This window comes from Callorhinchus milii, unplaced genomic scaffold (genome assembly GCF_018977255.1).
Source record: "Callorhinchus milii isolate IMCB2004 unplaced genomic scaffold, IMCB_Cmil_1.0 Scaffold23, whole genome shotgun sequence".
NCBI classification, from domain to species: Eukaryota; Metazoa; Chordata; class Chondrichthyes; order Chimaeriformes; family Callorhinchidae; genus Callorhinchus; species Callorhinchus milii.
The window spans coordinates 7,186,218-7,203,186 of record NW_024704764.1 but is presented as its reverse complement, the minus strand read 5'-3'; the positions used below and the strand labels follow the sequence as shown (position 1 = coordinate 7,203,186).

Here is a 16,969-nt window from a genome sequence, read left to right as displayed (position 1 = left end):
AAGTGCCGTGTTGACTTTTGTGTAATTAAATGTTATTTAGATTTGTAATAGATAGCAGTGGAGAGGAGCAGCAATGACCCAAGTTTGTCCTTGTGGAGGGGCTGTGTCTACAAAGTGTTCATTGTTGCTGCACAACCTTTAAAGAAAATTTTCTCAAACTTATTAAATCATCCTTTCATAAATGATGAAACCCATCTGTAAAGTTTGACAAAACTGAGTCATAGCAACTTCACTGTGACCTTCTGTTATCGTATTTTATTTACTGACAACAAAAAAANGTCATCACACAGCAATTACCCATGAAGCCCTCGGACATTTTGATGTGATGAGTGCTGTACAAATGGAAGCTATTTGTTGGTAGTTTTTAACTTTGTCTCATCCCAGCTGCAGAATTCATGTCAAAACTGTCCGCAGGGGGAAATATCAGAAAGCTTTGCCGTTTATTATAGGACTTAAATTTGACCTTCCCTTGTTTTACCAGTCTGGCAACTGAACATCTGAGAATTTTACAATACCACAGCCAGAAGCGCTTGATCTAGTTGAAGTCCAGATTGCTAAGAAAGTCTTTCTTCCTAAATTGTTTAATGTTAACCCTTGTAATGACAATTGATCCTCATTATCCTCTTATGCCTTAATGACTTTGTTCTGTGTGAAATAAATGTAAAATATCTTTAATGTTGGATTGGTAAAGACTTGGAAGATTGCAATTCCTGTCGGGTTTGAAGCTGTAATGCATGTTGCTGTTATTCTTTCATCTATTTATTTCATCGCAGGAAAGGGGGGGAGGGGGCTTTGATTTAAATGGCAGCCAGTTTAATCTACGTAGGTGCAGTGAAACACAATCCGTTTTAGACCAGATTTCAATCCACAATCACATCCTCTGGCAGCCTTTATTTATGGTGAATCTGGAAATATTTTAAATAGGTGGAGTTGACAGATTTGTTTATCAGACCTTTGGACTATTTTTTTAAGGACTGAATCTAACTGTTGCTCAAATAAGCAATGAGAATGCACAGCTGGTCAATAAGCATTTGGCATGATAATGATACATCAGCCTGGCTCAGTTTGTAACACACTCTGGAGGCAGGAAGTTCTGGGTTCAAGTTCACATCAGGACTTGAACAGTCCTAAGCTACTACTCCGAAGCAATACTGTGGTTCTGCTGCATTGTTGGAGGTGCCGTTCTTCGGATGAAACATTAAACTGGTGTCCCGTCTGCCTGTCCAGAAGGATGTTGAAGATCCCCTGAGTACGTGAAAAGAGAAAGAGTTTCTCCCAGTGTTCTTCCCACCAATCCCCCAAATAAAATTGGTCATTCACTTCATGGCTGTTGCACTTTCCTAGGAAGCGCTTTGGGATGTCCTGACGTGAAAGGTGCTGTGTCAAATGTAAGGACTATTATTATTTTTATGCACCTTCCTGATGTTGATCAACTTGCTCCAGATTTAGCAACTTTTGTGTTTTAGTGTAAATATTGCTCTTTGTTTTTAAATATTTTTAAGGTTGGGTGAGCTGCTTGTAAGGCAAGAGAATGCTTTAGTTTTACAGCAGACATCTGCTTCTCTTGCCTGAGACCATGAGGGCAATAAATCTTAACGCAGCATGAGTTGTGGAATATTAAAATCCCAGATACCGTATTGGAGTTGTGATAGTAGATGAGAAATAATATTGTAAAGTCTTGTGTAAAATGCGTAAGAATTGTGTGCAGTTTGATGTATTGCGAATCTTAACTAGCACTTTTTGTGTATTTAAAATACATTTCAAAACATTTTTCGTTTTCAGATGAGTGAAATGTTTATAATAACGGAGCTGACCTGATCCATGTGGATGTTTTTGTAGAAAACGGTCACCTTCTTTGTTTATTTTTGAACCGAACATTCATTAAACCGTTTTCTAAAAAGATGAATTGCACACTTTGTAACTTGCTGATTTTCAAATGACTGGTTACACAATCTATTTTAAGGATCGAGGTCTGACTGACAGCGTACGTGAGGGGGCCGGAGAAAGTCTGATCCCACAAAGGCGCCAGAGTCATAATAACTGAAACAATAGCCCTTTATTTTTCCAGTGGGTTTTTTTTTTGAGAAAATGACAGGTGACAACTATTTTAAAATCCTGTAAAGCTTTACAGTCAGTCCACTCCACACGTTGCAGTATACTCTGTGAAGCGCTTCGAGACGTCTCAATGACGCGATTAGGCGCCGTATCAAGTGCAAGGATTATTATTATTATTATTATTCGGAGCTGCACCTGAGCCACTCATCACAGCGCTCAGCGGCCGAGTCAAAACGCTCAAACTTTAGCACCGAATCATTAAAATATTTAAATTGCCATCAATAACATTTGCCAATAGCCTCTCCCACCCCCAGTGATCAGCTGCAAACCGACCCCAAGGCGTCAAAGGTTCCATTGCAGCGCATGCGCATTGCCGTACGGTACGCCCACCCCGCCCCCACCGTGCGCCACCATGTTGCTGTACGGAGGCCCTTCCTGCGCATGCGCGTTGCCGTACAGCACTGCTCCCCGAAGCGGCGGTTTGAAAAGAGTTCGTATCTCGCGCCTCCGAGATCGGTACCGAGTGACAGGACCGAGGGGGGGTCAGGCCCCGGGGGGGGGGTCAGGCCCCGGGGGGTCAGGCCCCGGGGGGGGGGGTCAGGCCCGGGGGGGGGTCAGGCCCGGGGGGTCAGGCCCCGGGGGGGGGGTCAGGCCCCGGGGGGGGGGGTCAGGCCCCGGGGGGGGTCAGGCCCGGGGGGGGGGGGGGGGGGGGGGTCAGGCCCCGGGGGGGGGGGTAGGCCCCGGGGGGGGGGTCAGGCCCGGGGGGGGGTCAGGCCCCGGGGGGTCAGGCCCGGGGGGGGGGTCAGGCCCCGGGGGGGGTGGGGGGGGGGGGGGGGTCAGGCCCGGGGGGGGGTGGCCCGGGGTGTGTGGGGGGTGTGGGGGTGTGTGGGGTGGGGGGGGGGGGTGTGTGGGGGGTGGGTGTGTGTGTGTGTGGGGGGTGGGTGTGTGGGGGTGGTGTGTGTGGGGGGGGTGTGTGTGTGGGGGGTGGTGTGTGTGTGTGGGGGTGTGTGTGTGTGTGGGGGTGGTGTGTGTGGGGTGGGGTGTGTGTGGGTGTGTGTGTGTGGGGGGGGTGGGGTGTGTGGGGGGGGTCAGGCCCGGGGGGGGGGTGTGTGTGGGTGTGTGTGTGTGGGGTGTGTGTGTGTGGGGGGGGGTGTGTGTGTGTGTGTGTGGGGGTGTGTGTGGGTGTGTGTGTGTGTGTGTGTGGGGGTGTGTGTGTGTGGGGGGTGGTGTGTGTGTGGGGGTGGTGTGTGTGTGTGGGGTGTGTGTGTGTGGGGTGTGTGTGTGGGGGGTGTGTGTGTGGGGGGTGTGGGGTGGAGTGTGGGGTGTGTGTGTGGGGGGGGTGTGTGTGTGTGGGGGGGTGTGTGTGTGGGGGGTGGGGGTGTGTGGGGGTGTGTGTGTGTGTGGGGGTGTGTGTGTGTGGGGTGTGTGTGTGTGGGGGGGTGTGTGTGGGGTGTGTGTGTGTGTGGGGGTGTGTGTGTTGGGGTGTGTGTGTGTGTGTGTGGTGGGGGGGGGGTGTGTGTGGGTGTGTGTGTGGGGGTGTGTGTGTGTGTGTGGGGGGGTGTGTGGGGGTGTGTGTGTGGGGGGGGTGTGTGGGGGTGGGGTGTGGGTGTGTGTGTGGGGGGGGTGTGGGTGTGTGTGGGGTTGGGGGGGTGTGTGTGTGTGTGTGGGGGGTGGGGTGTGTGTGGGGGGTGTGTGTGGTGTGTGTGGGGGGGTGTGTGTGTGTGTGTGGGGTTGGGGTGTGTGTGGGGGTGTGTGTGTGGGGGGTGGTGTGTGTGTGGGGGGGGGTGTGTGTGAGGGGGGTGTGTGTGTGTGTGGGGGTGTGTGTGTGTGTGGGGGGTGTGTGGGGGGTGTGTGTGTGTGTGTGGGGTGTGTGTGTGTGTGGGGGTGTGTGTGTGTGGGGTGTGTGTGTGTGTGTGTGGGGGGGGTCAGGTTATTATTATGCTGCTCTGTCTGTGCTGCTGATGCTTGTTGTTTTGGGGTTGATTTTCCCAGGATTTGCCACAGGCTCTGATCCCGTGGGGATTTGACAGGATTGTGCCGGGAATTTCGTTGTGGGGTCCAAACGAAGACCATGAGCAAATCTAAAGACGCCGGTGAGAATTCCAGCAACAAAATGTTGAAATGTTTCGTCAATGAATCGTAAAGGTTACCTGTGCCGCAGGTAAAGGAAAGGAAAGAGATCCTTCTTGGAAAAGAGAAGGGAATTCCTCCTGGGGTCCTGGCCAACAACCTCCCCCAAATAAAACTGCTTGCTCACTCCTGTGTTTGCCCACAAAATATATACCCAATTTTGCAGTGTATCCGTGGCTTTCTTGTTGGCTTTTGCTGTGTGCAAATTGGTGGCTGTGTTCGGCACAAATAACACAGTCACTTTACATTGCATTTTATAAGTCGCTTTGAGACCCTCTGGAACTCCATTCCCAGGTCCCTCGGACTTGCTCTCTCTCCCTCTGCCTCAAAACACTCTCTTTGACTGCGCTTTCAGTTATCTTTCCCCTCCGCACGCCCCTGAGCGCTGGTGCTCAGACAAAATTGTCCCTCTGACCTGACGGGCAGTATATAAGTATAAACTATACAGTGTTGTACAGATTACTATTATAAACGCGATGAGCATTGTTTCTGTTGTAAGAGTTTCATAAAAACGAAATGAATCTTGTGAATGTTTGCTTGATTTTGAACCTGGGTAAATGACTTCTGTAATAAATCTGTTGTGTGTTAACAGCTCCAACTCTCATTTTGAAGTATTTGAATGATCAGAACCGCCCGTATAGTGCACAGGATGTTTTTGGGAACCTCCAGCGGGAACACAACTTGGGGAAAACGGTAAGATTGATTTTTGTGCTGTTAACGTTAGATTGTGTAAATCTGCGTTGGATAAAATAAAGACTTACATGACATCTCAGACCTTCCTGAGTGAAGGATGGTTTAATTTCCCATCTTCCTCTGGGTAAGACCTTGAGACAAAAGTGTAGGGCATTTTGTACTGCACTGGCATCTTGGGATGTCCTCCTGATGTGAAAGGCGCTAAACAAATGTAATATTGTATTGTACTGAACTTACTCTGATATAATTGGCTCTTCCAATAAAATTCTAAATTAATAAAATAATTTCAACAACTACTTGAGCCCTTGGTGCAGAATAGCATGTCAGAGTGATGAAATTTAGTGTATTTAAAAGAAAACTAGTACTTGAATGAGTTAGGCATTGTTTTTTCACCTCAGAAATCTGGCTTTGAATCCAGCTGGAATAATGAAATGTATTGCATCCATATAGGGGGCGGATCAGCCTCAGTTCAAGTCTCAATGGGCACAACTGAGGGCGTCTTAGAAGGTGGGGGGGTTGGGGGAGGGGTAGGGGGGCAATAGATAAGAGTGTAAAGGGGAGATGGAAAGTTTTAAATGTAATCTGTTCATCCCCATGAAATAAAGTGACACATTTGTTCCAGGCTGTGGTGAAAGCACTAGAAAATCTTACTCAACAGAGAAAAATAAAGGAGAAGGTTTATGGAAAGCAGAAAATCTACTTTGCTGATCAAGTAAGCTCTTTAACTGTTTGTTGGGAGTGAGGACCTCTCTGGGAAACTCTCGTAAGAGTTGAATAACGACTGTCTCGGGTGGGGCGGTCACAATTCCCAGTACTTCGGCAGCTCAGTGACGAGAGGGAATCAGTTTAAAATTGTTAGCAAATGGGGAGATTAGAGAGAAAAAATTTCGGCCGCAGTTTGGTTGGGATGTGGAATGTCCTCCTGGGAGCGATGGTTGACTCTTAAATCCACATTAGCTTTCAAAGGGGAACAAGATGATAAGATTAATCCTCGCATTTGATGTAGCTACACAGATAAACTAAGGGGCGTGGGGAAAGGCAGGTACAAAAGACTGAAAGGATCGTTCTTTAAAATGGCTCTAGGGTTGAGTTGTTTTTTCTCGTGCTTAGGATCAGTTTCCTGCAGTCAGTGAAGTGGAGCTGAAGAGCTTGGATAGTGAAATCTCTGAGGTCAGCAAGAAGGTGGAGACCGCCCAACAGAACTCTCGGCAAATGGAAACAGGTTGGTGGGAACTGGGTCTCGGGTTCTGTGACTATTTTAATGATGTGTTTTATCATCTCATTTTCCTGAAGGCTGGGGATTAGAGAATGAAGTGATCGATCCAGCCCTCGCATTGCCTAAGTTGCTGTTTAAACGCATAACTTATAAATTCATGTTTCAAGTCTGTCTGCCGTTACATTAAAAATAGAAATATGTTTAAAAATCATCACAGAAGCAGGCCATTCAGCCCATCATCTCTGCACTACTGGTATCTTTGTTTTCACCTATTATACAGAAATAAGATCAAGGAGGAGTCCTTCACCTCGGCTGGTGCTAACTTCTCCACTGGAGCTAAGGACTCTAATACCAATTCCCTGTTCTTTCCCTCTATGCTTTCTCTGTATTTTCGTTTGTGGTAGAGCATTCAAATAAGCTTCTACATTAAAAAAATCATCTCACAGCCTTTTAACTCCTTAACGGTCACTCCAGAAGAAGAGCAAATTGACGCAAATGTAACAATAGTATTTCAGTTCAGTACTCTGCGCTTCAGATTTGTAAGGGACGACCAAGTCTGTTATTGATAGTCACTGACCCACTTTGTACCTTCATCAGAACTTAAAGAACTGAACAGTTCAATGACAACACAAGAGCTAACAGCAGAAATTAAAGCCTTAAATAAGGAGTGTGTGGTATACCAGGAGAGACTGAGGAAAATCCAGTCCTCATCTAGCCTTGTGACACCTGAAGAGAAAGAGAAGGTAAATCCGAAGTATAACAGTGTCTTGTGATTCTTTAGCAGTAAATCCATTAGTGAGAATAATTCCTTTGGTAAAGTAATTTGCAGCCACTGTTTCAATCGGAGAGCATATTGACTATCCAACACTTTTCACCTCTTTCCTCTTAGCAGTCTATTCTGCAGCTGTCTCCATCTGATGTTAATGGTTTGGCAGAGGGGGAAACAGGCTACAGAGCTGAAGTTAGAAGGCTAGATTCCATCAGTAAAGAATAGAAGAAGGAGGCCAGCTTGCTTCATGCCCCTGTCCCCTCTCCCCCGACAGGCAGGCTTTCGGCCTTCACTCTTCGGAACTCCATCCCTCTCCCTCCCTCCAGCTCCCTCCCTCATCAAGTTCAAGGTCCGTGATAATTCAGAAAAGTATATTCAACATTTCATTTTTTTGTTTCTTTTCCAATTAGGTATTTGATGAACGAAAGCAATATGTGAAAGAATGGCGGAAAAGAAAGAGGCTGGTGAGTCAGTCGGTTGGTACGGAGGATTTTGAAGTGAATGATATCTGACCTGAAGGAGCACAATTGAGTGCATTGAACCATAGAAATGTACAGCCTTGAAGAAAGCCTTTGTGCCTGGATTTGCTCTTTCAAAGAACAATCCATTCAGTCCCATTTACATTCTTTTTGCCGTAACATCCTGCCCCCATCTGATGTCCACTTACACATTGCAGCTACTGCTTAGCCATCAGGAGCTTGGGTTAATTGTTGTATCCTGCCCTTTCCTGTCTAGCCCAGGGATCTTAGAGGTCAATTTGTCCCTTTTCGGATGCGAAGATGTCAACATTTCTGATCCGATAACCCTAATGCATAATAATAATCCTTGCATTTGACATAGTGCTTTTATCACGTCTTCGAGGCGGCTCAAAGCTCTTCACAGAATATACCACTGTAAAGTGAATTGACTATATTTTGAAGGCGAAATCAGGGGGAAGCAAAGTAATTCTGTGCATGTGTATTTTTTTTTCAGGCCACAGATTTAATTGATGCAATTCTGGAAGGATATCCCAAGAGTAAGAAGCAATTCTTTGTAAGTGTAAAAATCCGTGGTCGCTTTCACTGTGAGGAAGCAGTGAAAATGTTATGGGTAGGTAACAAGTTTGAAGTTTCTATGCTGTGTGGACACAAGAGTCGCTCATTTTTCACATGGCCACAAGGTGTGATTTCCAGGCAATGAGACACTGCTGACAATGCCCTCCCAACCGCCTATTCCTCCGGCAGCCAAGCACCACTGCTGTTGCATGCTCCTCTCCATGCTGCCTGCCGCTCTCCTCTCCGCACACTACCCACCCACTGCCCCTTCCCCGGAAGCAAATTGAAGAGATTTTGTAAGTGAATTCCAGAGAGTAGAGGCTGAATCGTCACCCACTGATAGAGAATTGGATGCAGTTAAGAACCAGCAAAGTTTTATTGATAGAGCCTGGGCATTGCTGAAATATTGGACCACAATGTTCTGAGATGCCGGATGTTCAACTGTTGAGAAGTGTCACTAATTCTATTGCAGGAGGAGGTTGGCATAGAAACCGATGAAGATTCTAAAGTTACCGTTCCAGATGCGTGAAACCTGGAGGAAATGAGCCCGATTTTGCGGTAAGAATTTGAAGAGACCGAAAAGGTGGGATTTGAAGCAAAATATCAGTCTAACGATGCCTTCACATTTTCACTTCATCCTCACAAAGAACAGCCCATTTATAGATTGATTTATTTCACCAATTCCTACTGCAGTCCTGTAGCTCCACATTCTAGAAACACGTTTACATTATCAGTGATGCTTTTAAAAAAAAATCCAGTTGCATAGAAATATCTTGCTTTCATAACCTCCAAAAAAAATGTTAAAACAGGCAGAAGGGATATCAGTTTTAATGTCTCGAACAATGTAGTTCTGGCTCAGCATTGCATTGGCATGTCAGCCTATAAACTGAAATCCCAAACATTCGGAGTCAGTTGGCACCAACTGAGCCAGGCTGACACCTAACACTGTTTTCTTCCCGTTGTTCTATGTCAAATGTAAGGGTTATTACTGTGTGTCAGTGCAAATGAACTAAACGTGATGTTTGCGTTCAACATCAGAAAGGACTGAAAATAGCAATTCCTCTTTCCCCTCCGAACCCCACCTACTTCATTTCCCTCTTGAAGGAGTTTTGTTGCATATTCCGGCCTCAAAAGGAAATCCTGCGTTAAATGATTTTCAAAAATGCCAAATCACATTTGATGTTTTATTGTAATTACATCCAATACAAAAATAATTCTATATAACGAACAGCCTAACCAAAAACAAGCAGGAAATAGGTTTGTTTCAGTTGAAGATTACTTTCAAACAAAGTACTAAGTAAGCACCTGCAGACAAGCCACAATGCGGGCAGTTGCACAGAGTAAGACACTTATAGACTGCAACCAGTCAGCGTGTGGGAGGGGTCACAGACCCAGCTTCCTATCTGGGGATGGGAGTGAGGTTGGGTTTGATTCGAACATAGGGTTCCTTCTGGAGGGGGTGTCGGTGCAGGATTCAGTCTGCACAGGAGAACAAAGGTATTGATGTAGTTTTCAGTCTGCATGGGGCACAGATAGTGTCCACGGTATTGAAACACTACTGTTTGCATAGGAAGGGTACGTATTGACATGGGGCGGGTACAGAGTACAGTCGACATGGGGCGGGTACTGAGATACAGCTTCTAGTCTGTATGGGAAGGTTATTTTGATAGTGTTCAGTCTGCAGGAGTGGGCATTGATATAATGTTCAGTTTGAAAGGGACTGTTGCAGAATGTTAAGTCTGCCGGCGGTGGAGGGCAGCACAGTTTTCAATCCGTACACAAACAGCAGGCCTCTTACATCGCTTAAATGGTTGGTATTTGGTTTCCTAAATACACTGTCCTTAAAAAGTAAAACAATCTGCAGAATTGCTGCTTAGCACCACATCCAACACCTCAGACATAGTGCAAGATTGTAAGTAACAGCTTCACAGCCACTGAAAGCGTTACATAAAGAACTGATTTGAATGTCAATGCACAATTTTGTAAATTCAAAAAACACATAAAAATAGTCTAGACACAAAACAAGTGAAAGCAGGAATGACTAAAAATGAGTCACAGTCGTACGTTGATAATAAACCAGTGAGGTTTATAAGCTGAGAGGACCTGAAATTCATTTTGTTGTTCATTTAGTTTTGCAGCTATGTTAGCTTAATGCTGGGAGCTTAAATGAATCACAGTGGGAGCTAGGCTGGGTGAGTCACGTTATCACCAAACCTCCTAAAGGCTGGGTCAGACTTTGGACTTGCTGCTGATGGAGATCAGGGAAAAAAGAAAACATACAGGTAAATCTACTCTCAATGAACAAAAATTGACATGAGCAGCCATATATACAAGTGCTATTATTTCCATTAGATTACTGAGGTTACATCCGTTTCGCTGACAAACGAATGGGGTCGGAGCCAAATGCAACTTTCCTGTTATTGAACGGATCCATTAGTCAAGCTGAGGTTCACCAGCGAGTGTGGTGAAAATCTACAAACTTATTTTTCTTGAGTGGACGGGTCAGTGATCGATTACAATTCGAAAAAATCCCAAACGACAGGAGTTGTTTTTTTTTGCCCTGCGTTTGAAAGAAACTCATCTTAAAGCAAAAGGAATTCATTCCCCATAAATAAAAATCGAATATTTGAAAGTCAAAAAGTGATTTCTGTTCAGAGTACTCCCTCTAGTTATACATTCACATATTTTGTAGAAACTACTAATCTGTCCTGAAAGACACACAACTGGGCTTGTAAAATCCTGTGTAGGATTTGGTGATTCAGCCCAGCTGGATAGGGGCAAGATCTAGCATTTGTTATAATTTATACTTACAAAGATCGCACAATAAAATAATCCACATCTTCAATTACAATAATAAAACAAACCAATTTCTTCAAAACGAAACAATAACATATGGAGATGGAATATCGGGGACTGTAATATAAATCAGCTCCTCAGTACAGCTGGCTGTTTAACTGCCGAAGGACACCAATAACAATCTCTCGTAGAGTCTGAAATAACACAGGCAATCTGTTACTCTTCACAATCAAAAGCTTTAGATAGTTGTGTCAAATTATATCTAATCTCATGCAGCATTATTCAGTGTCAAAAGATGATTTCTGCCTCAAAACATCCCTCTGTGTCGCCCATCGTCCTGTGGGGTAATGTAGGTACACATTTGCTGATACAATATAAAATTACATTTGTAAAGCACCTTTCACTGCGGGAGGACGTCCCAAGGCAGGAAATAGACCTTTTGATCTGTTTTGTACTCCACACAAGCCCCTACACCTTCTATTCTACACTATTCCCTTCCTACGCCTCCCGTGTACCAGCTAACACCACAAGATTACATTCGTATAGCACCTTTCACGTCGGGAGGATGTCCCAAGGCGCTGGACAGAGTACAGCATTTCAGACCCGAGCTGGGGTCAGGGGGGTGGCCGATGCATGGTCAAAGAGGAGGGTCTTGAGGCGGGACTTGAAGGAGGGTAAGGAGGAGGCAAGGCGGGGTGACTGGGAGATGGAATTCCAGAGGTTAGGGGCAAAGTGGCTGAAAGCTCTCCCACCAATGCTGGGACAGGTGGGTTGGGTACGTGGAGCAGGCCAGAGCCGGCTGAGCGGAGGGAACAGGCGGGTTGGTAGGGGTTTAGGAGGTCGCAGAGGTAGGGAGGGCTTTGTATGTGAAGACCAGGATCTTGGATCCTCTGAAGGATAGGGAGCCAATGGTGTTGGGCGAGAGTGGGGGAGCTAACTCATGGCTCCCAAATTCCAACAGTATTTGAGAGTAACTACAGATACTATCTCTCTCTCAAGACCAATAATAATAATCCTTGCATTTGATATAGGGCCTTATCACGTCTTCGAGACATCTGAAAGCGCTTCATAGGATAGACTGTAAAGTGAAGTGACTGTGTATTTTGTGGGAGAAACGCAGCAGCCAATTGCCCACAGTAGTGTCCCACAAACAGTCGTGGATTGGGTGGCCAATTTATTTATTTATTGAAGGAATTATTACCCCTAGAATAACGATTCGCCAATCGACAACCAGATTCCTACTTTCTGGTAGGTAAACAGGCATGAGGAGTAAGGAAACTGGCCCAGCATTTCGCCCTGCCGGGAATTGAACTCCGGTCTCTCACTTGCGAGGCGAGTGCTCTCACACACTGAGCTGCAGGACTCCACTATCTGTACAGGACTGTTTTAGTCCAAGACTAATGGGGTTCCCTGGACATCCTTCCACTCCTCAGTTGAAGTAAGTTCTGAACTCGCCTGTGGTTTGCAGTGCTCTTCAATCCAGCTGAAGACACATGCGGAGAGCTCCTGGAAACTGGCCACAGAGATGGAGGCATTGAAGGACTGGAAAAGGGAATCCATTATGCCCTGAAATACGCTGAACTTGACTTGATCCGTCACCTGGTCCTTGCCTTGATGAGGGTTGTTTCGATGAGCTTTGACTATCTGTTCATAATTCCTGCAAACCAGAACAGCTTACATTTATACAGCCCAGCGCCCCTCACGCAGGGTAGCCGTCCCAGAGCTTTTCAGAAGAAGCACTTCACATTTTCCCGGCATTCCAGCTGGCACTCGACCACAGTACACAACAGCATACACGATGCTCCTGGTAATAATACTTGCATTTGATGCAGCGCCTTATCACATCTTCGAGATGTCTGAAGCGCTTCACAAGATACACTCTAAAGTGAATTGACTGTATTTTGTGGGCAAAACACATACATGCTGCCTCATGTCGATACGATTGCACACACTGCCCCACATGTACTCGGCAGCATATTCTGCCCCATAAACACAGTCACCAATACTCCAACATTATCGAGAAGTAGAAGATATAGAAACTTCAATCTTACCCCTTCATGATCTTCAGGGCCATGACATCTTTGCGGAGAGTGGACCGTTCCTCCTCCTGCTTCTTCTTCTCTTTGTGCAAGAACTGAATGTAATCAATTGCTGCAACAACAACAGCAGCATTCAACCCATCACTGATCAGTATAGATGAGAGATTTCCTCTTGTGACCTTATACAGAGACTGTGTGGAAGCCACACCTGCTAAACAGGCTGCACACAACTCTGCCTAACAATAATACACAAGTGCCATTGAGGCATTAGATGTCAGATACAAACTCTGAAGGAAAGACTACATTCCCAGCAATAATAAAAGGGATATGAAAATAATAAATAATCATCCTTGCATTTGATAAAGCACCTTATCACGTTATTGAAACACCTTCACAGGATATATTATAAAGTGGATTAACTATTTTGTGGGTGAAAAATACACTCACGATTTGTGTGATATATTTAGAAACTAAGAAACTTTGAAGATGATATTGAATCTCTGTGCTGGTGCTTTCCTTCACACGAGCCGCCTAGTCTAACCTACTCTCCTGGTCCTTACCCACATCCTTTGATACTCCTCATCCCTCGTAACGTCCCAGTGAATCTCTCGTATCTTTTTTTCTGTTTTATATATTTTAAAAATATATCCTTTCTATTATTAAGTGCCCAAATTTGTATATGATTTCTTTAAGGTCAGGATTGAAGATCCCAGTACAATAGACAGTTAGCGATTGATGTCGCACTTCAGATTGTGAATTGATTAAACACATGAAGCACACATACTTTTTTGAAGAACTGTGGCTTTGCTCAGCTTCTGGGACCCGATCGCGAAGTCTTGTTGTAGGCATGTGGGGACTATTGCCTGCAGGTCATCATATCCTTTCTGAGGACAAAGCAATTCAGAGTAATCTGGTTAACAAAATGCCTCTCTGGACACATTAGAATAATAATAATAATCCTGGCATTTGATATAGCGCCTTATCATGGCTGCTGACGTCTCAAAAGCTTCACAGAATATATTGTAAAGTGAATTGACTGTGTTTTCTGGGCGAATGCGGCAGCCAGTTGCCCATAGCAGCGTCCCACAAACAGTCGTGGATTGAATGACCCCAAAATTTATTTTTAGATGGATTATTACCCCCAGAAAGCGATCCGCCAACCGATTGACAACCGGATTCCTACTTACTGCTAGGTAAACAGAGGCGTTTAACATTGCTTTGATTAAAATTGTTGCGTGTGTGTGTGTAGTCTGCTTCTACCTTTATAGCATCACGTCGCTTTTGCTCAGCCTGAGTGTGTGCTTGTCTCCGTCGATCTTTGTAAGTCTCTTTGTAAGCAGGCTCTTGCCTGTAGTCACTGTCTTCATCATCTGCAGTTGGAGAACAATCATTGTCTGTCATGCAATCAGCTACAGAGAAAACAGAACGCATTGAATCACTTCATTTCCAAGAAAGAACAAGTGGCAAATTGTAAGTTATCTGAGCAGCGTCATGGAACAAACAGTACATTTCTTAAACGTTTTACTGAGTAGAAGCCTTTACTTGTTGCATTTAACTTCTTAGAAGCAGGTATTCTTTTTTAAGATGCAAAATACTTTCATCTGGCAACGAGTTTTAACAGATATCGGCCAGTCCCTCCTCTAGACATCAGTCAGTGATCTACACTATCTACAGAGCAGGAAGTTCCCGGGTTCAATCAGTGTACTGTTTTGAGTTAGCTGAGATGGCAGTGGGAGCATTACATTTAGCTTCAATGACCCTGAGCAAAGGAGGTGGACTGTCAAGACATATAGTTTTTCCCATCCAGAAAAGTGCCCAGATTCGCACAGTGAGCAATGCATTGAGTGAAGCACTTAATATCAGTTTGTGTAATGACAGGTGGGAGGGGAATCAAAGGTCAAGCATTGGCGTAGAGGCCAAGTGAGGGAACAGGCATCTACACAGGGTGAAGTGAATGCGGCCTGAGCTTAGGGATAGATGTCGGCAAAGGATTACTGGTGGACTTTGTGTGAACAGTGGGCAGGGAGGCCATGTATCAGGCTTAGCTCTTTACCTGTGTTGGGTACAGATGAGGCACTGGTGGAGCCCGTTGTGGATGTAATGCTGTTTGCTCGTGACCCTATGTTTCCCTTTCTCGGGCTATCTGTAAAGAAGGCTGAAAAAAAAAAGATGATTTTGCCCATTTATATCAGCACCTGACCAATAGGCATCATACAGTACACGATAAGAGTTCAAAACGGAATTAGATAAATATTAGGAGAAAAATACGAATGTATTAGAAGGAGGAAGACGATGACTGTTTGATCCAAAACATGTTGGATCAAACAGTCACCTTCTGTGCCGGAAAATTCTATGCTTCTCGGACTGACTGACCGACAGACATACCTCCTGAATTTAGATATTTCACAATTTTCTTTCCCCCCCCAGTAAGTACGTGCAAAGGCAGGAGTTTTGGAACTCCATTAAAGGAGGCAAAGCAAAGGCACTTTGTACTCACACGGATCGAATCCATTCTCGCTGTACGCGGAGTCGGGCTTCATTTTGACGTTGAAGGTTTCACGGGGAGGGAAGAGGGGGAGAACAGAATGGACTCATTACTTCCAAAAGGATTCCTCACGTTAGCGCCGACGTCAGCTTCAAAGGGAACTCGCGGATAGGAGCGAGAGGGAACAACAGGGACAGGAATCAGCAGCCGGGAGGGCGGCCTCTGGCCCACACCCACCCGAGCGGCAAAGCCCCTCACACTGCGGACCTGTAGCTGAGGAAACCCGGTAACAAACACTGTGTTTGTTAGCGCCTCGGGACGTCCTCCTGACGTGAAAGGCGCTTTATAAATGGAATCTTGTTGTTGTTGTTGTTGTGTTGGGTGGAGCTCCCGATACGGGGGCGACGGGGACGCGGCAGGTACCAAGGACCGAGTCCCCGGCTTTGGGAGCAGAGATGGTCTGACACCCGCCTGACCGACAGTGACAGGGCAATGTCTCGCTGCGGTCAGCAGCAGCAGCGGAGGGGGTGGGGTGGGGGGGGGGGGGCAGCGATGAAGAGGAAGGTCTTTGGGTGCGATCTGAAGAGGGGCGAAGAGAGGGATTGAGGCCGTGAAACCTCAGCGTCAGTCTGATCTGCGTACGTCGCCGGGCGCCGCGGGGTGGGGGGCTGCCGCGCTCCACCACCCCCCCCCACCCACCCCGCAAAATACACAGTCACTACGCTCCACGGCGCGATCCTGAGAAGCGCTCTTGAGACGCCCCGAAGACCCGATGCGGCGCATTGCGTCCACAACGTTAAGACATAAGTCGTAACGTCAATGATGATAAGTTCTAACAACATTAATAAAACCACATCACAATATAGGTCCCAGAATCGGGGGGAGAGGCCCCGGGAGAGGGGGGGGGAGGGGGAGAGGGGGGGTGGAGGGGAGTGAGAGGGGGGGTGAGGGGAGGGGGTGAGGGGAGGGGGGAGTGAGGGGAGGGGGAGTGAGGGGGGGGTGAGGGGTGTGAGGAGGGGTGTGAGGGGTGTGAGGGGAGGGTGAGGGGAGGGGGGGAGGGGAGGGGGTGAGGTCGGGGAGGGGTGGGGTGGCCCCGGGCCCCCGGGGGGGAGTTTCTGGGGCAGAGCCCGGGTGCGGCCTTGCGGAGCCCAGAGCCTCGGGCTTGAGTTCTGAGTAACTGTTACTGTCGGGACGGGTTCCCCCCCCCCCTCCCCCCTCCCCCCGACCCCGAGCCGCTGCCGCGTTTACAACAGTAAAACAGTAAAAGATATTGTTATTATTATTATTGATATCAAACGCACTGTCACCGCGTTCCGGGGATCGTCCGAAGAGGCGTTACAGTCGGTCATTGTCACCACAACAACTCACTCACTCACTCACTCACAGCGCCACCACCCGGTCACTCACTCACTCACTCACTCACACACACACACAGCGCCACCACACGGTCACTCACTCACACACTCACTCACAGCGCCACCACACGGTCACTCACTCACTCACTCACAGCGCCACCACACGGTCACTCACTCACACACTCACTCACAGCGCCACCACACGGTCACTCACTCACTCACTCACAGCGCCACCACACGGTCACTCACTCACACACTCACTCACAGCGCCACCACCCGGTCACTCACTCACTCACAGCGCCACCACCCGGTCACTCACTCACTCACAGCGCCACCACCCGGTCACTCACTCACTCACTCACTCACAGCGCCACCACCCGGTCACTCACTCACTCAC

General features: G+C 46.8%; 2 protein-coding genes across 4 annotated transcripts; one reads left to right on the top strand and one right to left on the bottom strand.

Moving 5' to 3' along the window:
• The first annotated feature begins 2,488 nt into the window (after window positions 1-2,488).
• On the top strand, window positions 2,489-10,524 carry psmc3ip (PSMC3 interacting protein). 2 transcript variants are annotated; one of them, XM_007901468.2, is made up of 10 exons: window positions 2,489-2,545; window positions 4,048-4,148; window positions 4,778-4,878; window positions 5,501-5,590; window positions 5,989-6,100; window positions 6,692-6,837; window positions 7,274-7,327; window positions 7,836-7,895; window positions 8,370-8,455; window positions 10,250-10,313. In XM_007901468.2, the coding sequence occupies exons 2-9, from the start codon at window positions 4,127-4,129 to the stop codon at window positions 8,424-8,426; spliced, it is 642 nt and encodes a 213-aa protein (XP_007899659.2). In that variant the 5' UTR covers window positions 2,489-2,545; window positions 4,048-4,126; the 3' UTR covers window positions 8,427-8,455; window positions 10,250-10,313.
• On the bottom strand, window positions 9,068-16,621 carry mlx (MAX dimerization protein MLX). Of its 2 annotated transcripts, none has more exons than XM_007901465.2 (8): window positions 16,519-16,621; window positions 15,230-15,266; window positions 14,786-14,887; window positions 13,993-14,141; window positions 13,517-13,616; window positions 12,745-12,844; window positions 12,149-12,350; window positions 9,068-10,887 (listed from the first exon to the last, which is right to left on the bottom strand). In XM_007901465.2, exons 1-8 carry the CDS (start codon window positions 16,564-16,566, stop codon window positions 10,831-10,833), a joined length of 795 nt encoding a protein of 264 aa, XP_007899656.1. In that variant the 5' UTR covers window positions 16,567-16,621; the 3' UTR covers window positions 9,068-10,830. The 2 variants fall into 2 exon arrangements, with proteins under 2 accessions (XP_007899656.1, XP_007899658.1); XM_007901467.2 differs by having other exon boundaries at window positions 13,993-14,102; window positions 16,519-16,612.
• Window positions 16,622-16,969: the final 348 nt, after the last annotated feature.